General features: G+C 33.0%; 4 protein-coding genes across 6 annotated transcripts; 1 reads left to right on the top strand and 3 right to left on the bottom strand.

The window, feature by feature from the left end:
• Positions 1-1,378: 1,378 nt before the first annotated feature.
• LOC123005517 (synembryn) lies at positions 1,379-5,037 on the top strand. 2 transcript variants are annotated; one of them, XM_044399306.1, is made up of 8 exons: positions 1,380-1,583; positions 1,655-1,739; positions 1,793-1,932; positions 1,983-2,400; positions 2,447-2,791; positions 2,844-3,087; positions 3,140-3,363; positions 4,603-5,037. In XM_044399306.1, the coding sequence occupies exons 2-8, from the start codon at positions 1,665-1,667 to the stop codon at positions 4,777-4,779; spliced, it is 1,623 nt and encodes a 540-aa protein (XP_044255241.1). In that variant the 5' UTR covers positions 1,380-1,583; positions 1,655-1,664; the 3' UTR covers positions 4,780-5,037. The 2 variants fall into 2 exon arrangements, with proteins under 2 accessions (XP_044255242.1, XP_044255241.1); XM_044399307.1 differs by having other exon boundaries at positions 1,379-1,739.
• On the bottom strand, positions 4,982-6,566 carry LOC123005518 (replication factor C subunit 2). The gene is made up of 4 exons (XM_044399308.1): positions 6,141-6,566; positions 5,982-6,093; positions 5,320-5,934; positions 4,982-5,268 (listed from the first exon to the last, which is right to left on the bottom strand). Exons 1-4 carry the CDS (start codon positions 6,230-6,232, stop codon positions 5,044-5,046), a joined length of 1,044 nt encoding a protein of 347 aa, XP_044255243.1. The 5' UTR covers positions 6,233-6,566; the 3' UTR covers positions 4,982-5,043.
• A 118-nt stretch (positions 6,567-6,684) lies between these two features.
• On the bottom strand, positions 6,685-6,903 carry LOC123005521. Its single transcript, XM_044399312.1, has one exon. The coding sequence runs from the start codon at positions 6,901-6,903 to the stop codon at positions 6,715-6,717; it is 189 nt and encodes a 62-aa protein (XP_044255247.1). The 3' UTR covers positions 6,685-6,714.
• Positions 6,685-7,490, bottom strand: LOC123005520 (39S ribosomal protein L53, mitochondrial). Of its 2 annotated transcripts, none has more exons than XM_044399310.1 (3): positions 7,295-7,487; positions 7,094-7,216; positions 6,685-7,043 (listed from the first exon to the last, which is right to left on the bottom strand). In XM_044399310.1, the coding sequence occupies exons 1-3, from the start codon at positions 7,438-7,440 to the stop codon at positions 6,905-6,907; spliced, it is 408 nt and encodes a 135-aa protein (XP_044255245.1). In that variant the 5' UTR covers positions 7,441-7,487; the 3' UTR covers positions 6,685-6,904. The 2 variants fall into 2 exon arrangements, with proteins under 2 accessions (XP_044255245.1, XP_044255246.1); XM_044399311.1 differs by having other exon boundaries at positions 6,911-7,053; positions 7,295-7,490.
• Between the last annotated feature and the right edge of the window lie 15,471 nt (positions 7,491-22,961).

Genomic DNA, 22,961 nt, shown 5'->3' with positions numbered 1-22,961 from the left:
TTCACTTTTCTTTTACAAATAAGATTTATGTAGCTGAAGTAATTTCTTTTCTAACTCTAAATTTTGCTTCTTCCTACTGTAAAAATGTTAAAAACTGTTTTCAATTTAAAACGTAGTAAGCACAATAATACCGCTCCCGAGTTGAAAGTCACACACCGAGTTATAAATCTCCTCAACGTTCAAGTAACTTAACAGAAATAACATAATGATAAATTGCAGTATTTTATTGTGCAACTGTCTAATTGCAACCACAAAATAGAATTCGATAAACCTTGTCCTTTAAAATTCCATCAACAATATGTCTTCTCCAATCTTTCTTGTAGAATACCTCGTAATCGCAGCAATAAACCTTCTAACCTATCTCAACCTTAATGTCCTTCTTCCTTTTCTCCCTCCCTATTCTTGTTTACAATCTCTACTCTCATCTTTTATCACACTTGAACCAACTTTCCTTTTTATATTATCAAATGACCATTAATGAAATGGAAGCTTTTTCAAGGTAAATAAAAGCGTGAAACTTTAGGATTTTCAGTATCTTGGTTTCCAGGAACTGTATTTTAAATAAACTTTGGGACTTTGCAAAATGTCGAGATCAATCGCAGAAATTTAGAGTCGATCATTGTTTCATTTGTTATATTTTTTGACCTAAATTTAAGGTACGGGAAACTACTATGTCGTAGAACATTTTAACCCGTCCCATCTTTTTTACAAAGGTTTTTTACTTTCCCTTTTTTTTCAAAAATTCATTTTAAACATTATTTTTTTTAACTTGTCAACGTTTTATGCACTTTTTCTATTTTACGTCTTTAACAAGGCTAATAACGAACTTGTTTGTTTGTATGTTATATTATGTTTTTTATGTTGGTGGCAATGCCGTTGGAAGCAAACACTGCTATGTATTACCAATGACGCAAAATTCCCTAATGTGTTTTTTTTATTAGATTTAAATTTTGCGCGCTGACTTTGTTACTAGCCTTGAGAAGACCCCTAGGAACTCAGAAAATGTTTTTTGGTCCGATTTTAATATGATTACAGCGACCTACTAAAATTTATTATAGAAATCATTGTGTGGGGCAGACTTTAACAAATTGTAGATTTTATGCAAAGTTTGTACAGATCACTGTAATTATGTACAATTTTCTTTACTAAACGTTGGTATTATGGGCAAGGGTGTTTACGTTGGCTCACAGTGCGCAGTGCAATCGCAAACAGTAATAGTGTTGCCAACTTGGAAATTTTTTTACCAGTTTTTGCAGATTTTTATTTTTATTTGAAAATTAATAAACAGATTTGAGGAATGTCTTAAAATTAGAAATTTTTTGTAGCAATACATTAAATATTAATTTTTTTATTTGCTATTTTTTAAGTATTTTTTTAGTTTAATTTAAAAAAAATAAGAATTTATTAAAGTTTTTTTTGGACACTGTTGTATCAGATTTTTGTCTTTGTTTTGAATTCGGTGATCTTTGAGAATTTTGGTGAGCCGCAGTTGGCAACGCTGGTCCCTAACTGTCAAGTTTGACAATCTTGAGTGTGTGTAAACAGTGTAAATATTTAATAAAAAATCGAAACGAAATATTCAGGTTTGTAGAAATAATGTGTAAAATGTTTATTTATATCCAACGTACAAACACTAATTGTAAAACTCCAACAGCAGATAAATAATGGATGAACATATCAAAAACATCATAAAAGGAGGAAAAGAAGCTGAAGAATCCTTAAAATGTTTCGTTGAAGAGGTATGCGTAAATATTCAAGTAAAGTTAATATAAATAATACTCTTAAATTGAAGGCTTCACAAATATTCGAGTTCCCAGAACTGAACACAAATAACCAACGTAAACAATTATGGGAAGCGTTATTTACATTAGCCAATACAGCCAATACGGAGATTACATTAACTAATTGCTTTATTGCAATTCGTATATTAAGGTGACATTATCGTTTTGATAATATGATAACGTAGCACAAATGAATTTCAGTCGAGAAAAAGTGGGCCTGAACGAGTTGATAACAGAAGAATGGTTCAAACTGATCCAAAAACACTCTGGTTTGGATGATTTGAACTACAAATTTAATGCCAGCAAGTTATCATTGGCAATTGAAGTAGAAAAATGCCTATGCAATGTGGTATTCAACAGCCCTGTTGCAGCAGGACTGTGTTGCAAGAATGGCATCCTTGAACAGTTAGCTCAACGTATAAGAAACCCCCGAGAAAACAAAATACCGGAAGAAATCAGATTTTACGACGTCAAACTCATTTTCCTCCTCACAGCTTTGTGCTCTGAAATTCGTTCGAAAGTGAAAGAAGAGCTAAAAGGAATTGAATCGTTGATAAAAATGCTTGATGAAATGTTAAAAGAAGCGGCGCAAACATCGCCCGAAAAAATCATTTTGGATGTGAGTTAATGATTTAGTAAGATTTGTAATCAGTTTTTTACTCTAGGACCAAAAAGTTGACTTGGCTTGTGAAATATTCAAAGCTCTGTTTAACATAACGCTAAGCTACGGCATTTATGACGATAAAGAAGAGAACGAACAATGTGAGCATTTAGTCGCTCTACTAAGAATGTATCTCCTTGTGCCCACAAACGACAAAGAGAAAGGCCTTGCGTTGAAAAACAATGTTATAAATTTATTAACAAACATGCCTAATGACACATTCAAAAATCTGATAACTCCAATTCAGCCGGGCCAAAACCTGAAACCCAAATTCCAATTCGAGGGACAAAATATGACGGCTTTTTACGAAATTCTGATGGTTTTGAAGAGTAAATTTAACAATGTTGAGGTAAGTATTGAGAGAAATCAAACCAGTTTCTTATTCATTTGTAATTTTACAGGGGGTCACAAAACAGTACGAAGTTTTATGTCCTGTGGTCACCGTTTTGTTAAAAGGTGCCAACAGCGAACGAGCTATAAGAAAATACCTCCGACTCCAAATTCTCCCACCTTTGAAAGACGTCCACAATAGACCCGAGCAAGGTTCCACACTTCGTAATCACTTGTGCCGCCTCCTAACCACTCCTATAACCCAACTCAGGGATTTAATAGCCGATTTGTTGTTCATTTTGTGCAAGAAAAGCGGTAATAGGGATCGTAGAATAATTTAGTTCAAGTTTCAAATGTCTTGTTTTAGTCAAAAGGATGATCAAGTATACGGGGTATGGTAACGCTGCTGGTCTTTTTGCCCAAAGGGGTTTACTAGGGGGGCGGTCAGATAAAGGCGAGGCTGACTATAGTTCAGGCAGTGAAGGGAGCGAGACTGAAGAGTATGCGGAGTTCAAACATGGGATCAATCCAGTGATTGGGTGCTACGAGGAACCCCACCCCAATGCGATGGAAAATATGACCGAAGAACAGGTAATGTTTTACTGGACAAAAAATGACTTGCTCTCCACACATATTATTTAACTTAAAAGGCAGTTTAAGACGTCTTAAGTCTCTAAAACATAATGAAAAACTTATAGTCCCAGATTTTTTTTACAAATTAAATTTCCTAATTAAAATAAATATAATTTCAAACAGTTTTCAATACAAAAGCGATTAATTAATAATATGACATATAGGGTGTCCCCGTTTGGTTAAGGAGTAAGATAAGAACCAGGAACACGAAAAATGTTTAAGAAATCCTATACCACAGTATAGAAAAACATTTCATGTTAATGTGGATCAAGTATGTTGTAGATGTCTAAATGCATTTAATTTAAAGGCCAATTCACATAAATAGTGTCATTAATGTCATTAAGACCAAATTTAATCTCATCAATAATGACAAAAATCTTTATGTTTGCTACCCTATGTTGATTACGTTGTTATTTTTAATTATTTTTTGCTACCTGGGGTACACATTTATTTGAAAAAACAATTTTTAGGGAAGATTTTTTTTGTATCTACAAAGTGATCAAGAATGAATGAATATGTTGGCATTCTTCCCTATTTTAAGGATACCATTGGAGTCTTTAACAATCTTGAGATGTTGTACGTCAAGTATTTGTCAAGCAAAACAGTATTCGGTTGCAGTGTTACAAACTATTAACAAAAATACTTTCAAATCTGTTGCCAACTTAAACAGTCCTAAATGATCACCCTGTATTTATAACAGAATAATGTTACCGAAGATCTTGTATACGTTTTTTTTTTATTGTTTGTACTTTTTGTGTGTACTTTTGGATACCTCTAATTTGGTTCCAAATGAAATTTTAATAATTTTGGTGAAATGCTCTAAATTCAATTCAAATTTAAATTTAAATCAGTCTAAACTGACGACCATTTATTGCCGAAACATGTTCCTGCGACGTTAAATTATATTTTTTTTTTACAATTGGGGAAGCAACTTTGTAAACTTCAATTATTTCAGTTCTAAAAAAAAACGACCAGATTTAATCCAAAACAGATATAAGCTAATAACTAATAAGAAAATGAATTTTACGCTGTACTTACTGTTTTTGAAAAAACAATTTCGTTTATTAATTTTAAACAAATATGTAGTTACTAATGAGTATTTATGTGAATGTAAGCATGTAAATAAACCAAAATTGAAAAAAAACTTATTTCTTAAAGTCGATAAAACTTGGTTTACAATGATATTTATAATTACAGAAAGAATATGAGGCGATGAAATTGGTCGAATTAATGGACAGTTTGACCAGATCTGGGACCATACAACCATGTCGAGTGGGGGAGGATGGAAGGCCACACCCCATTGAGCACGTTTTGCAACTTCAAGAGGGGCTCAAAGCGCAGCAAGTTCACAATGAGGGTGACAGCGATGATTAATTTTGTCTCAATTACATGTCGTAAATCTAGTCTATATTTTCGCCGACAAATTAGCACAGAAGTCGTAAATTTGTCTAGATGTCGTGATTTAAGAATACAAAAATTTCAGAAAATAGTGATTAACTCTTATGTGTATTCATGTAATGTTATTTATGTTGTAAATAATTCTTGTTTTTAATGGTGAGAAAGAAACAAAGTGGCATTTAATTTAAAAGATAATATAATTAAATAGGACCAGTAAAAAAGTTGCAATTATAATTATACTCATTCGTTTTTGAGACCCTTTGCCTCCATGCACAACCTGGAAATGAGCCCCGACATTTGCACCAAGGAGCATAAACCATCAACAACCCTCGTGTGCGTAATCGCAATTTGTTTAATAAACGCAAGTTTCAAAGTCTCTTCCATGTCTATAGTTTTACAAACTTTGAAAATGTTTTTAATAATATCCTCAGCTGCGTACCCCAAACTCCACAAATGGTCGATGATCTACAACAAAAAAGCAATAAAATCCTCTAAATTCCACCACAAATCCAAAACCTTATAGGCCTTTCTGACGTCGGCATTAACACAACTGTTGAGCATATCTTTGATTAACATTGGATGGGGCTCATCGCAGACTTTCAACACATTTGGGGAATTAACAACCCCGAAACCGTTGAAAGTCGACTGTAAATTGTTCAAAGCTTGTCTCATGTCTCCCTGAGCTGTGAATACAATCGCCTCTAGGCCATCCTGCGTGTACTCAACGTTTTCCTGTTGGCACACTTGTATCACCCGGGCCAAGACTTGGGCATCTGTTAGGCGCGAGTACCGCAGGATGGCGCACCGCGACTGAATCGCCTCTATGACTTTTTCGCTGTAGTTGCAAGCCAAAGCGAATCGCGTTGTATTGCTGTAGATTTCCATCGTGCGTCTGAGGGCTTGTTGGGCCCCTTCGGTCATGCTGTCGACTTCGTCGAGGATGATGATTTTGTGGCGACCAACCGGGAGGGTGACTTTTTGTTGAGCAAACATTTTTATTTTGTTTCGGACGACGTCTATGCCTCGATCGTTGGAAGCGTTCAGTTCCAAAACGGCGTCTTTGAACGCTGGGCCTAGGAGAATTCGAGCTAAACAAAGAATTGTCGTGGTTTTACCCACTCCAGGGGGGCCCTAAAAGATTTCATTAAGAATTGGTAAGAGGAATGAGTGGTAATTACGGCTATGATCAAGTTGGGGAGATTGCCCTGTTTGGCGATTACTGAAAGGCGGGTTGTGGTGTCTTCATTACCGACTATTTCCTGAAAAGTCTGAGGACGATATTTCTCAATCCTGAAAGAAAATTATAAATATTGGAGTTAGAAATGAACGTAAGTTACCAAGGAAGGTTATCTGTTTTTTTTAACGGAATCTGGCTAGACTCCGTTGAGGGACCTGCTTGTGGGACTTCTTCGACTTCCATTACCTCCATAATACCTCAAAATTGGCACAATAAATAAAATGAAAAACTATTCGTCTTCCCCCCAAAACTGAACTTTATAGGTTAGAAATTAAAATGACATTTCATGCTGCAAACGACAAAACTAAACATTATTTAAACAAATATAATTAAAATATTATAGTATTAATTAAATTAAATTACACAGTGCTACCAATTTTCTTGTCTTACAAAACTTTTAAAATTTTCTTGTGAATTTCAGATTTGAATGTAGTAAGTTTTGGACTTAGAGGTTGGTAGAGAAATATTTGTCCAGATAAAAAATTTAAAAACACACGAGTGCAAGCCGCTTTATACCTTGCTGTCTTCCTCCACTCTATTTCATTGCAAATAATTAATTTTTCAATTCCTGAGCAGATGATAATTAACGTTGGTAATTTCTAATTAACTAAAAGTACCAACCTGAGAAAGATAAGAGACAAAACTTTAATTTTAATAAAAACATTTATTACGGATTACTCTACAGGTTTAAGGGTAACAAAGCGTGAAACAATGAACACTACCACTATGGTGCTTATGACAATGGCCACCACAGTCATGTAAAACGTTTCTTCAGTGAAAATATCTGTGAATGCTGGAATTTGATTATAGACATGATCTATTAATTTCAATTGATAATTTTTATGATTCACTTTCATGCCCATGTTACCACTTCTTCTTTTTCTCTGATTTAGTCACTGGCGATGGCTTAACTTCTTCCTCTTTCACTTTACTACTAATGTGTTTGTTAAACTGCTGCAGTATTTCCAAAACTGTTAAATTGTTTGCACGAAACGTAACGCTCCTGGAACAGTCTAAATTAGGTTTCGAGGAGGCGAAATTAGTGACATTCACCCTGAATCGACTAAATCAATTTTAATCTCAGGCTCACTCCTGTCGCAAACAACGTTTGGTCTAATGACACAATTTAAGTTGGTTTCGATCACTTTTGGGGTTGATATATGGAAAAGGAAGTCTCTAGAATGTATTGATTGAAAGAACGCTTGCGCTTCAGCTAAAAATAGGCTTTGTAAGAAAAAGTGAGGTTATATTTACCTCGCCGTGACAGCATTTGGGTGAAAGGGGTCGAATTGGACTTGAATCTTTTTCACAGGTTTTAAATTCACGGATTTTAATTGTTTTACTATTGCACTAATAACACCCGCAGACCGGGAAAAACTTCCACTGAAGTAAATCGACATTTTCGCAAACAAGTGAGGTTATGTCAATTGTCATTGTCAAATGAGTCAATAAAAAGCGCTAAATTCAAAATTATACAATTTATTAATTAAAATACTTCGTACTCACTTAAATTATGAAAAAAAAAAAAAATGGACATTAACGACATCAAGAACCGGTTTCGATCCAAATGGAGGACGAATCCATACATGGGTACATCCGTGGAATAACTAACTAAAAGAAATTGATGTCCTTGATACCTAAATATAACAAAAACAAAACCAACCAAATAAATTAAAAGAAAATAAATTAACTAATCATAACGTACAAGGTGTCCAACAACCCAAAATGGTTTTTTATTTTTGAAGCAGGATATTTGGGGGCCTCAAAAAACAAGGTAGAATCCTACAAATTTATCTGTTTTACCAAAAGTAAACAAGCGAAAAAGACCTAAAATCCTTAAAAAATCACAAATTTTTATGTACCCCAAAAATCTGTACTGAATTAACAGGACAGGTCTTTATTCTTTGATATTACTGTAAGTCATGAATAACCAAAACCGAAATTGAACAGATTTAGGTAATCGAAACTGAAATCAACTTGCCGCAGAACTTAAAAATACTTTGAATTGAAACAAAAAACTAAGCCACAATTGTATTTCAGTTCCCTCTGCCTTGGATTAGATATATAATACATGTTACAAGACACTGATTGGTTTTTCCAAAAAAGTGTCAATTAAAAGCTCACCCTTAGAAATAACAGCTGTCTCAATGCGATTTTCTAGCGGTATGTTTGCCTCAACTTCCGAATCGTCTAGAACATCAGTAATATTCTTCTTTCGGAGGCACAGCACAGATGATTTCTTTTCAGAATCTATATGCAATCCCATAACAAGAGAAAGAAGAGGCGCTTTGTGACGATCATCAAAATACTTCTTAATTACTTGAAAAGCCTTCCCATTTATTATCATTAGACATAAGAAATGCAAAAATTGATACAACGATACCAACTAAATTAAAATCATTAAATGCACGCATTACAAACGCAAAGAAATCACAAGAACAACAAAAACATGACAATTTGCAATATGTGTAAAAATATAAAAATGGTTTAGAAGATATTAAAAATTCCTTTCTATGAAAAGGATAGTTGCAGACAGCAAACAGAAAGCGGTATTTTTTCGGATCCGAATGAAATGGTAGACGTCTTGATCTATTAAATGCTGGAAATGATTCAATTGAAGTATACAGGGTTATTCATAAATATGAAGCAATATTTGAACCTCAAAAATGACCTATAAAATGATGTTAATTTAAATAATAACTCGTGTCCTACCTCTACTGATAAGAATTTTACAGCCCTCGGAATGTGGGTATGGAAATTTGATTTTTTTGTAATAACTTTGGAACTATTTGACCAAATATTATAAAATTTGGAACATTTTCCTGTGACAACATACCCTTTAAACTGGTAATCACGAAAACCGGATAAATCCACTCAATTTCCGGTTCCAGCAGTTGCAGGTCACATTTTCTGTGTTTTTCCATTTTTTTGCTCTCTGAACACCAATTTTTTATTGCCCAAATCGATAGAGTAATCAATTTCGATTAAAAAACGCATAACCTTTAATATTAATCCTAAAATGGACCGTTTCGAAGATATTTTAATTTAAACTGAGGACTGCACAACGCTGAAATCAAAAAATATGAATTTTGAATAAGTGGTATCCACGGCAACCAATGACCATGGTCACATAAATCCCTGCCAAGCATCTGTTAACTTTGACAATAAATTTTTGTGAATTTTTTATGAATAAATGCAACGAGATCCATTTGGATTTATTCTAAGTTATGTTTGGAATCTGAGGTAAACTCTTTTATTAAATATTTTCGATTAATTGTCTAATAATCGTCCAATGTTAAAGTTGACAGATGCCTGACAGCGATTAGTGAGAGGTCATTTGTTACCGTGGATATCACTCATTCAAAATTCATACTTTTTGCTTTCAGCGTTGTGCAGTACTCAGTTTAAATTAAAATATCTTTGAAACGGTCCATTTTAGGGGTATTAAAAGTTATGCGTATTTTAATCGAAATTGATTACTCTATCGATTTGGGCAATAAAAAATTGGTGTTAAGAAAACAAAAAAATGGAAAAACACAGAAAATGTGACCTGCAACTGCTGGAACCGGAAATTGAGTGGATGTATCCAGTTTTCGTGATTACCAGTTTAAAGGGTATGTTGTCACAGGAAAATGTTCCAAATTTTATAATATTTGGTCAAATAGTTCCAAAGTTATTACAAAAAAATCAAATTTCCATACCCACATTCCGAGGGCTGTAAAATTCTTATCAGTAGAGGTAGGACACGAGTTATTATTTAAATTACCATCATCTTATAGGTCATGTTTGAGGTTCAAATATTGCTTCATATTTATGAATAACCCTGTATAATGAATGCGTAGAAATACTTGATAAATTGTTTAAAATGAAACTCATAAAAAAGTCAGATCACAAAAGGATGTTCTCGACGCTGGGCTGATTTCTTCACAGTCGAGGACCCTCTTTGACTTCGCCTTTGACTCCGGGATCTTTAAATCCCTCGTGAACCTTTGGAGTAATTCGACTTTTGTTTCCTTTAGGCAATTTAATTCAAAAAACTGCCAGAAATTCAGAAGCAGTTTTTTTCGTTAAATTGCCAGAAATCAAAATTCTCATTAAAATGTCAAGTTTACTTCGAAAAAAAAAAGCTCTAATAAGTGATAAAATGGATATGAAGAAACTGATAACGAATTTTCGTCAGTTTGCACGTGAACGAAAGAAAGCAAAGTTATTGAAAATCAAAATGTCGAGGTATACAGTTAAATACCAAAAGGGGGCTCAGCCGCAGTTGCAAAATGTTTTGGTGGAGATCGTAGTGCAATTTTTTTCTACAACTCTAATGACGAACTATTGTATTTTCTTCGAGACAACATTATAAGTTTTGATGATAATACCTCTGGTAGTAACACTAATTGTTGAGGGGGCGGAAAATGTACCTAATGAGTAGTCCCCCACATTAAGATTCACAGATATGTATAAGGATTTTTAATTTTTTTATTTTTTTTTAAATAAGTGGAAAATACGAGTATGTATGTAAATTGAATTAAAAAATGCCGTTAACTTTTAACTTTTTTAATACATACCTAAATATACATATGTATCGAGCGATCAAGATAATTTGTAATCGAGTCATCTTTGAATCCGAGAACGTATGTCTGTTTTTGAACTAACTGCATGTGAAACGTCAAATAAAATGACAAGTCGAAAAGTAAACGACGAGTTGGACCGTTCTTTTTTGAAGGTAAAAAAATCATAAAATTAGTTATTACAATCATCACCTTTTTGATCATGCCATTTTTACCTTTCGACTTCTCATTTTACTTGACATTTTACAGACATACGTTTTCGGATCCAAGGATGACTCGATTACAAATTATCTTGATCGCTCGATATACAGGGTGCGCCAGAACTCGCGCCCCAGAGAAAATTTTCAAGTAAGGTAAGATACCAGGAACATGAAAAAAATGTTTAAAAAATTCTATCTGTCAAAAAATTTTGACATTTATTTTTTGACATTTGACATTTTTTTATGTCTATTTAATGATACTGATGATCTTGTATATGTTTTTTTACAATTATTTAGTAAAGGCACAAAAATTTTGCCAATAAAAGCCACAAATAACATTAAACAGAGTTACAATTTAGGATACAGCTTCTTTGTTTCCTCTTTTAATAGCCTATAGCAAAAAAACTTGTAAAATTATTTTTCCAACAGAAATAAATAAAGTCAAAAAGCAAACTTTAAACCCTCATAACTTCGAAATTTTTATAGATAAATTTTTTTTAATATTTTTTCCATGTTGCTGGTATCTTACCTTATATGACATTTTTCTCTGGGGCGCGAGTTCTGGCGCACCCTGTATAGAGGGGTACTTTAATTTCCTATTTTCTATACATTTTTTTTCAACAAAAACAACAGATTCAGTTGTTACGTCTGGCTCACATTTTTTAAGAAATCATAAAAAACAAGGTAATTTTCTATATTTTTAGCACAAAAATCTGGCTCACATTTTTTAAAAGGCCATAAAAATAGGGTAGTGTCCATAAAAAATTGTTTCAATAGATAAAATGGGTCTAAAAACAGGTCATTTTCTTAATTTTTCGTATTTTTGAAAAGACCTCAATGGGCTGTTTTATCAAACTCAATAAACTAAAACTTGAAAATCGACTCATTTTCCTCAAAAAATAAGTTAGAAGTTAGGGTTAAAAATCGGAGAAAAAAGTCATATTCCACGTTGTTTTTTGATGTTTTGGTAGAAATACGAGTTTTTGTTGTATCAAAAAAACGCAAAAGACCTATTTTTTGTGAAAAGCTATGAAATTTACATATTGTGTGGCTGAAAGTGGCAAGAACCAACAGACAGAGTACTTTTTACCCTAAACCCCCTCAATTTAACACGCCCCTGAGTGAAAATTTCGTCATTTTATCGTTGAATTCGTTTAGGTGTATAAAGGTTATTCGTTGTACCAAATTTTGTCATTTTATCTACAATGGTTTCTGAAATATTGGAAAAAATCCATTAAAAGATGCACCCCTTTCAGTGGTTGTAGCTCCGTTATATAAACTTTTTCGTTACATGTTTATAGGAAACTTTTATTTTAAAATTAAATTATCTATCAACTGGTTAAATTTGTAACAATAAAAACGGAACAGCCTGTATATTTATATAAATTATTATAATTATTATTATGGTTCCAATTGTTGCAGTAATGTATTTTTCCATATTTATTTATCTCCCGCATAATATGTACATGTCGAAGAATAAAGATTTTTTATTCTTCGACACTGTCAAAATTTACGGTTTTTCTCTCGTGTAAGGAAGTTTTGACAACTGTTTGGCATTTCTCAATACGAAACGTCAGATTATTTTTAACAGATTTAAAGCAAGTTTAAGTCTTATTGAGTCTAATTCGAAGAATAAAATGTTGTATTCAACTCGTTTGAGTGTAAATCGGACGCTTTATTCCACCTCGTGGATGATAAACCACTCGTGTGAGATAATCCGTCCGATTTACACTCAAACTCGTCGAATAAATAACTATTACCTCTTGTAAACCCAATCCGGGGACATACTGTATATTCAGAATAATATTTTGAATAATTATAAAATATTTTTTCTAAAATAATATAATAATCTCTAATATGTTGAGCTATTTTAGTATTTTATTTTTCGACACTGTCAAAATTTACGGTTTTTCTCCCATGTAAGGAAGTTTTGACAACTGTTTGGCATTTTCCAAGCGTCAGATTATTTTTAACAGATTCGAAGAATACAATGTTGTATTCAATTCGTCTTTGTGTAAATCGGACGCTTTACTCTCGGTGAAATAATAAAGCGTCCGATTTACACTCGAACTCGTCGAATAAATCACTATAATCTCATTATTAGAGATTTAAAATTTACATAACATTTAATTGCACTTAACTAATTATTACAGATAAATTACAAGTTAAAGGGTTATTCAAAATTAACGATTGTTAAATTCACTCAGGTTTGTGTATCATGCTTCCAGTTTGTTTGTATTTTGCTATTTATTGTTTGTCTGCGATTGCATGACAAATTTTAATTATATGACAAACATTAATTCTTAGTTTTTATTCATTGTTACAGGTAGTTACTCTTCTTTGTTTATTACGGAGAAGGACCCATCTAGCGTTTCACACGAATTTGAAGATGTTCTGGGATGTAATACCCTTGTTGATAAAAGTGCGTTGATTTTAGCAGTTTTAAAAAAGAAGAACACACCTGTTATATAGTGACTCAGTGTAATCTTGGTTGCATACACATGCAACATCCTGTAGATATTTTGTAAATAAACTTAGTCTAAGCTCAACCGTGCTTGAGTACAAAGCTCTCGACCTCTGATCAAATCCTTATAACAACACCTTTATTGTGTACCGCACCGCGTCGGTTTGGAAAAACTATAAACTTAACTATAATGCAACAATTTTTGGAGTTGGAAGTAGATGAAAATGGAAAAGAGAAAAGAAAAGGGCAACTATAAACTGTTCGATTCACCAAAGATCAGGTTAAAAGTTGTGGAGAATGTGGAGTTTGTAGAAACTCATTTGGGTTATCAAACTAAACTAGTTTCGTCAAAGGATAATCTGATGCAGTCGATGTGGTTAGAGAAGCTATATCGGAGGCTTTTAAGCAACACGCGTACCTTTACAAATCCACATAGTCACCGTTGGAAAATGACGAAAAAAACTGTTGAGAACAATGGCGTAACCGAGATGCCTGCGAAAGAATTCCAATATGCATGTAAACTGTGGTTTGGCAGATTTGGCATGTTTTCTGAATAAGTTTCATAATAAAAAAGGTTTTCCTTCTTGTTGACGAGTACATTGTATCATATGGAAGTTGTTGATTCAAAGCTACAGTATCAAAAGCTAGAGAAATATTCTCTAGCATGAGGCAATATGCCTCATTCCCCATACAAGTAATTGGAAGGGCTTTGAAAAAATGTGATAAAATCTTTCAAGGAGCGTATATCACAGAAATTTTAGATATTGGTGATATAGAGATTTCCAGCCTACTGTGCTAGGATTTCCATGGGTTCACTGAAGATGAAGTTCTTACTCTGTTTAATCGGTTTGGTGTAGACGAGCAGTTGAGGGAAAAAGCGAAGACTAAATATAATGGATATATCAATGGGGACCAGAAACCACTATACATATAATCCTCAATTGATTGTGCAGTTTCTAGGAAATTTAGAGATGCAACAATATGGTTACATCCAGAATATGTATAAATTATTTCAAATCGATAACGTGAAGACGTTGTTAAAATCAACTTCTACAAGGTCCCATAGTTTTTCCAGACTTCGACATAGAACCGCTTGAATTAAAACATCTGCAATCTTTGCATAAATTATTAATTCATTCGAATTTGACTTGTAACGAAACAATTGTTGTTAAGTTTCTTGTATCTCTTGGGTACTTAACATATTCATTTCGTGATGAAAAACTCCAAATACCCAACGAAGAATTAATTTATGAAATTACAAAGCGGATGTGAAAGTATTTTTTTGAAACATGGTATTAAACGTGAATTGACCCAGGATTGTTCAATCTCTTTTCTTAACTAGTTAGTCTCTGTGATGAAGATGATTCATTAACAGAGTTCAAAAAAGAATTAGCAAATTTTCAAAATACTATAACCAGTCTACTTCAACAGTCAAGAATTATCGCTCCAGTGAATGAGGCAACATTACAATCTATAATTACGAGTACATTGACATGTTCTCGAAACGGATTTCTCTTCGGAAATGAAATAATAATCCCAATTTATGGAACCAAACTTGATTAAATACTGTATAATGATAAATCTGGGATTATAGTGGAGTTAAAATGTAATCCAAAAACTGTAGAAGATGCACTTAAACAGATTTTTAAACGTCACGACTGCAATGTCTTCACAATTAAGAAGTATTTTGATGATCGTCACAAAGCTCCTCTTCTTTCTCTTGTTATGGGATTGCATATAGATTCTGAAAAGAAATCATCTGTTCTGTGCCTCCGAAAGAAGGATATTACTGATGTTCTAGACGATTTAGAAGTTGAGGCAAACACATCGCTCGAAAATCGCATTGAGACAGCTGTTATTTCTAAGGATGAACGTTTAATTGGAAAAAGCAATTCGTGTCTAACATCTGTTATGTATCTAATCCAAGGCAGAGGGAACAATCGAGGCTTAGTTTTTTGTCTTCATTCAAAGTATTTTTAAGTTTTGCGGCAAGTTGATTTCAGTTTCGATCACCTAAATCTGTTCCAATTTCTGTTTTGGTTTTAGTTAATAGTTATTTATGGTATAAGTGGGTTATGTTAGATATTACCTACGAGAGGTATGTGTAACCTACGTGGGCTTGCCCGAGTAGGTTATTACCTCGAGTAGGTAATATCTAATAACCCACGTATGCCATACAACGTTTTATCCAATATTCCAGGATTTTTATCTATTAAATCTGTTAAAAATAATCTGACGATTCATATTGAGAAGTGCCAAACAATTTTGACAGTGTCGAAGAATAAACAAATTTTCCACTGATTTGCCAGGTTAGAAAATGAGAATTCGGTGGCCAACTCAAGTACAAGTGATCATGAACATGCAGCTTCTGGTTTGCAAGTCGTTGAGTCCAGAGAGATTCCTGAAATTCATTTTCACGAATTTTATTTCATCCTGCAATGGGTTATGGATGGTAATAACCCACGGTGCTAATGGCAACGTGGGTTATATCAAACAGTCTAGTTATTGCTCAGTTTACTTAACAAAAACTAACAAGTAAAACACCATATTACTATTGAATATTGGATAAAATGAATTTTACATATTTTTTTATACAATAAAGCATGAATTACAAAGTTTATATTGTTTTCGATTCCCACAAAACTAATTTTTTTTCTGATTTCGTAATATTGCGTAATTTGATATTATAATTGATTAGGAAATGATAATAATAATAATTATTATTATTATTGCCACAACAGATTTAGTATCCATTTATGGGGCAGATGGATTTCTGTAAATTGTACAAAATTATGTGCAAGTAGCTTTTATATTGAATTCGTTCCAGTTAAATATATCAATTAAATGTTCGTCACTGTGATAGTTACGACACATGGTTTGTATAGGGGCAAACTGTAGAGTATTAGTTCTTGAACAGGGTAAATAAAAAAGAGTATTAGCTCTGAAAGCTAATCTGGGTACATGCAGATATAATCTATTTAACAAATCAGGACATTCAACACTACCATTAACGATTTTATACAAAAAAAGTACAGAGAGACAACTTCTTCTTCGATCTAAGCTGACAAATAAAAATCTCACTAGGAGATCAGAGTGAGAGATACCTCTAGCTGGATAAATCCCATCCATTCTGTGTGTTAAGTATTTTAGGAAGCGTCTCTGGATTTTTTCAAGTTCCATTTTGTGCGTTTCATAACCAGGCGACCAAACAACACAGGCAAATTCTAATTTGGAATGGACAAAGGCAAAGTATCAAGTTTTTAAGATATTTATATCCAAATTATTGCAGTTTCTTATAATAAATCCCAAAGATTTTAATGACGCGGAGGGAGTGAGTATGGGATCTAAATGTTAGCTTGCTGTCGAATACGACACCCAAATCTCTTCACCTTCACCTCTTGTAATCTCTGTATGGAAGCTCCGTTAATAGTATAATCATGGAGAAATACTTCCGATTTAGAACAATAAGATACAATTGACCATTTTTTAACATTAATCGGTAGGCCATCTATAGAGCACCAGTTGTCAATTTTAAGAAGGTCTGCTTGCAGACTTAGACTTAAACTTTATTAGACTTAAACTTAGACAGTCATTTAGAGGTGTTAGGTATTTTGCGAAAGATTTTCAGATCGTCTGCGTATAATAATGTGCTGGCCTTAAGATCAACTGTTATGTCATTGATGAAGGCATTAAACAGCAGAGGACCCAAAATAGAACCTTGGGGGACACCTGATGTTGCTAGTATTCGTCATCGTATTCGTGTTGAAGTAAAACCACGGTAAAAAATAACTTGATTACATTCTGATAGGTAAGACTTAAAAAAGTTAACTAACGATGTTGATAACCCGAAGTTATAAACATTCTGGAAATTCCTGATGAACCGCGACTTCTCTAAAACTTCTTCACAGGTATTGTTCCTTCTCAACTTTTTCTTCGATCTGATACAGATTAACAAACCGATAAATGAATGTTTCAATAATTTTTGATAATTGTTGATAATAATTAACGATTCTGTCTCATTATACTCGTGTACAACCTCTTCAGCGAGAAAAATACTGGAAACTAGCAAGTTATGTCACCCACATCACGATAAATGTCAAACGCAAAATTACAGTGGACCAGCTATTTTTTTAAATTCTGGCCAAATTGGTATTATTTTCGTAACCTAGCAACCGATATAATTTTTCAATCACGCCTTGAGGTGCCCTTCTGGGATTGGTGGATTTAAGAGTCGAATAACTTTCTTATGCAAGCAAAAATTACTTCTTCGGCTGCACTTTTTGGTGACCTATTGCCTCCGGCATTTGACATTTTTCTCTGGGGCGCGAGTTCTGGCGCACCTGTATAGTGATTAATTGCCAACATTCTTATTAGTGTTCAATTTAATCACTGTAATCGATTTGAAACAAAAGTTCGGAAAATAAGATGGAATAAATTGATAGTACACAAACAAAATAATGTTATTATTAAAGAAAAAACAAAATTTGCAACTAAATAAAATAAAACTACTTAAATAAATTAAAATTTGGGAGCAAATAATAATTAAACTTATTTAACCCAACAAATGTTCAAAATGTCGGCCCCCATTTTCGAGGCATATTTGGTTGCGTCTGATAAAAGACCTACGAACTCTTACGTTAGTACGGTTTCTGGCGTAATTTCTCTACACGCAACACGGATTCTCTCTTTCAACGCCTCCATATCTTAAAAGGGTCTTCCGTAGAGTTTATTCTTCAAAGTTCCCCACAAGAAAAAATCTAGTGGCATAAGGTCGGGACTCCGAGGTCGCCATGCATTAACGCTGCCCCGTCCTATCCACTGTTGCCCAAATTGATTATCCAAATATTCTCATACATTTCGGGTATAATGAGGGGGAGCTCCATCCTGCTGAAACCACATTGATCTTCTTATTTCTAATGGAACTTCATCCAACAACATTGGCAAAACCTTCTGTAGAAAATTCAAATATCCATTCCCAGTTAAATTGTTTTCGAAAAAATGAGGACCCACAACATAATCTATTATGCCACACCACACATTAACTGATATCACTTGTTGGAAGTGACTTTGTCTTATCCACCGTGGATTTTCTAATGAGTAGTAGCGACAGTTATGGCGGTTAACTGCTCCGTTATTACAAAATTTTGCCTCATCGCTACACAATACACATTTCAAAAAAATTTCAGGCCTCGTAAAATTACGTGAAACAACCTGTATGTATCAAGACCAATCAAACAGTCACTAGCCTTGAGAGCTGTTTAATCTTCATTAAACAGAACTATGGGCTAATTTCTTATGGAGTTCATTGAATCCAAGTCAGTCACCTCACTTCCCTGTCTAGTGACGATTCTGTCAAATTGTGCAATAAATGTTACCGAAAGGAAGTGAGGAAAGCCAGAAAATAGCTTATAGTTCATCAGCACTAATTGTTGCTGCTCAGCGACAAACCAATTGTACCAGCGCCACACAAACGGTGGAATTGTGCAATGTAGATTAGAGTGTAATTAAAAGTAGTAATAAGCAAACTGTTTGAGAATCACATTAGGTTAAGAATTGTAGAATTAATATTTTTATAATAAATTCAGTATTGATCGAACCGCCGATTGATTAGTACTCCTCCATCCCTTTACAAGAGCATTTTTATATGAGATGATTACATCTACCTGTAAGATAACTTGGAGTTTTTTTTTTATTTTTTTAGTTGGAAAATATTTCATAAGTTTACACCCATTTTTTCTCATGGAAAATGTGTCTATTTTATTTAGTAATCTAGGGAACAAATTGCTCAGGTTCAATGTCTTAAGAAAGTCCTGATACACGTATACGAGGAAGGGGACATTTAGGTAATATTACGAATCTCGTAATTTTCGGATAAATTTTTGTCGGATGCAAGTTTTTGAAGTTCCTTAAAATCTTGACATTCAAGCAAGAAATCACCATTTTTTATAGGTTTTACTTTCGAAATTTCAATTTGACTATTTAGCGGATTTACGATAGTTATAAAGTCAGACTTCGTGTGGGCATTAGATTGATTAATGTTTTTTGGTTTAATTAATACTTCGCTTGAGTGTTTCAGCAAAAGTACTTCTGGAATGTGTTAGTTATGATACGAGAAAGCAAAGCATCAGGTTGTTGGGACAATTTTGTATTTAAAATTGATATTTCCTCACGTAACAAACGATTTTCGTCTTTTAATTCCTTGAGTTCAGTTCGCATATTTTCACAGAGGTTGGCAATAGATTAAGAGAATTCAGTGAGTATGTTACGAATTATGTCAGGAAGCTGAACAAAATCTGTGACAGATATATTAGATAAGACCGTCTGGTGATGCATAATTATTGCGAAGTCCACAACTCTAGAATCTTTGAGATCATTGAAGGCGTTTTTGTTAAGCCCAACACACGAGATGTGATAATTGGCACTGCAATTTTTTCTGCAAGTTAAGTAATCATCAAATCTGCCAATTGATTTACCACATGTGCATTTGATAGCCATTATTGAACAACAGGTGCACTACCGATGCAGGCACAAGAAATCGTATCTAAGATACTTACTGATAAGTCTGAGCGAGAAAAGGTCAAGCAAGATAAGTAAATAAAAAAACCCTCAACTTGAAAGAAACCGCTTGAAATCACGTAGAATCCACTATCTAAACAAAATTTTACTCACCGACCCCCTAAGGGGTCATTCTGGAAGAATTTTCAGACGTGGAAATATCCAACGAAAGATTAGAGCTGTCTGACGTCTGACACGAGACCATCACGAGACTAATTTCAGTACTGAATTTAGTACTGAAATTGCGCGCTCAATTTTAGTTAGCTTGGACGCAAGAAAATAGAGCCTATTCTAATTTCTTGGATGAAAGCTTGCTAAAACTGCGTACTAAAAATGCGCGTTAACAAAAAGCGTAAATTTAAAATATTCGAATGTAAAAACAGAAATATTATAACTAAGACGCTTTACGAGCTTTTGTCTAAAACTAGAAAAAATGTTCAAGGGTATTTTTTTGAAATTGTGTTTATGCTACCACACCCTGTTATCAAAAGAAACGTAATAAATCCCCCACAATATTATAAATTTTAAAAATCAACAATTTATTGCAGAAAATCTGTTATTATTTGTTATTGTTTTCAAATCAATAGTTTATCTTCAAAATGCATTTTCTATTAATTATTTACTTTAATATCTAATTTTTAATTTAATGAACCGATTTTGTAAAATAAAGAGTAATATTGCAGAATTTGTCAACTAAAATATGAAGAATGTAACAAAGAATAAATACATACAGGGTGTTTACAGTCTAGGAGTTGAAAATTGACCTATAGTAATAGAAGAGTACAGAAATACTGTAACCGAGAAAAAAACTCACACAATAGTTATTATTAAGAATGCTATTAACCTCCAAAATATTGGTGCACGGTTTGAGGGTCACTGGAATTATTTCCTTGTCCAGATAATATTGTATTGTTGCAACAGATAAAAAAATCGTATCCATGACAATGAAAGAGAAAAGTCACTTCATAGTTTTGACACTGCCATCATTTGATCTGCTTTTGCTTTAGTTTTWATCAAAATTCGAAGATTTTMTGTTTAATYTCTTCCAGCAAAATGGTTTCCAACAGGTTTGATTCGTTTTTCTTATTTTTTTTCCAAATTTATGAATATGTATGACAAATATTAAAATAATAAATTGGTTGTCGTGATTATGATTTACGGTGAAACACAAGGTAATGATACTAATGGTCATTGTTGCAGCCGAAGCAGCAGTTCTCAAACAAATAGTATAAAATGAATTATAACGCATATAACATGAATTTTTGTTTTAGATAGCGTATTAGTTTTCTTCTACCGTTAATATCATCTCATTTAAATTTCAACCCCAAGACCGTAAACACCCTGTATAACTAAATATCACAAATTTTAAAGTAATGCTAAATCAATAAGTGATGAATTAATTAACGTCCCTCAACATTTTTTAAATCGTTTCCTCAATTGAATGGAATTTCAGATACATGTTACATAACAGAATTCCAAAATATTTATTTTTATAAAACTAACTAATGTAGTTTTTTTTATACCAGACATTAAACTGGAATTCCATTTAGCCTATTTCAACGTTCAAAAACGGTTGGAGATAAAAATCTCTTGAACATTCTCTTCAAGAAAATTTTATTCTCTACAACCCCTTGATTGTATTTGTAGTAAATCTAACGTTTTTCGATCTTTTTAATTAATGAGAATTATTCGCAAATGTTAAACTTGGCTTTAAATTTTATATAACTCATTTAAGAATACTTTCAGATGAAATATCTGTAATATTTTTTCAGGATTGTAGGGAATTGAATGTCCCAGTATATTATTGTCCGTGCTTAAAATTGACAACTGAAAGTCCTTTCGGTCTTTAGCAAGATCAATGCGTATGTTCATAAACTTATTTCAGTACTTACGTGTCATACAGAACTTCTACTATCTTCAACTAATTTCGATACTAAATTTGCGGGCGCAGTTTCAGTACTAAATTCAGTACTGAAATTAATCTCGTGTCAGACAGCTCTTTAGAGACAAACTAAAAGACACATAAGAAGGTTGCGTCGTAACTTTGCACCAATCAAGTGTGCGCATTATTCGCGCAAATTGACATCATTGGAGTATTCGTTCAAAAATAGGATATACAATCAAACATATTATTAAGTTAAAAAACTAGAATTTCGTAAAATAAATACCGATAAAATATTATTTATTCATTTTTTCTTTGATTTGTTTATCAGAAATTTTCTCGATAACTATTTATCGCATTGATAGAAAATTAAATTTTCTTTCCAATGGTACAGTTGGAGACAAAATTTTTTGGTCGTCACTTTTTTGACACTTTAATGTAATTCAAGCTTTAATGAATGACAATTTCAAATTAATGACAGCTATTATATCTTTCTATCAAAAATTGTACAACTTGTCAACAATGATTGACCGTAGCTAAAAATAAGGTAAACAGTCCTAAAGCATGCTTTAGAATTTAATGTCACTCAAGTGACATTGACGACCAAAGTTGTTTGTCTCCAACTGTACCAAACATAAGCGGTTATCACCAAGAAGTCCGAAGTTATTATAAATAGACCGCTCCGGGTGCCAAAAATCGACCAAAATCTCGATAAAAATCAAAAAATTTTTAACTTTAAAATTGATCCATATAACGTTTTTTACATTTCTAGTGATCTTAAAGACTCAAAAAGTGCACAAAACGTTATTGGGTCAAGTTTAAAAACTTACGAATTTTTTGAGTTTAAAAACGCTTGAAATATGGTTTACACGTAAAATTACGTCTGAACACGATGCAGTAGGTTAAACTACTCTGCAATGCATAGTTTTTGCGATATTGAATAATAAAGTTAAGAATAAGGCTAGAAGCATACAAGATCTATAAAGGAAAATGTGGTAAATAATGCAAGATACAACACAATAATAATAACACAAATCTGAAATCTGACATAAGGTGATCAACTTCAGACAATTCAAAATCAAAATTGACGACAAAAAGAAGACTTTAACTTGAAAGATACTTTGTTTTCGCAGCAAATGGAAATCTCAAAAAATTGCACACTTAGATGTGTTGATCCTTAAACCGAGACAAATCAGGACATAAATATAAAACAGGACAAGACAATAAAAACCTAAACATGTCCTGACTAAATCAG

This window comes from Tribolium madens, unplaced genomic scaffold, assembly GCF_015345945.1.
Source record: "Tribolium madens isolate multiple individuals breed KSU strain unplaced genomic scaffold, Tmad_KSU_1.1 Scaffold_20;HRSCAF=117;Tcas5.2_LG4, whole genome shotgun sequence".
NCBI classification, from domain to species: domain Eukaryota; kingdom Metazoa; phylum Arthropoda; class Insecta; order Coleoptera; family Tenebrionidae; genus Tribolium; species Tribolium madens.
This window is presented reverse-complemented; position numbering and strand designations above follow the sequence as displayed.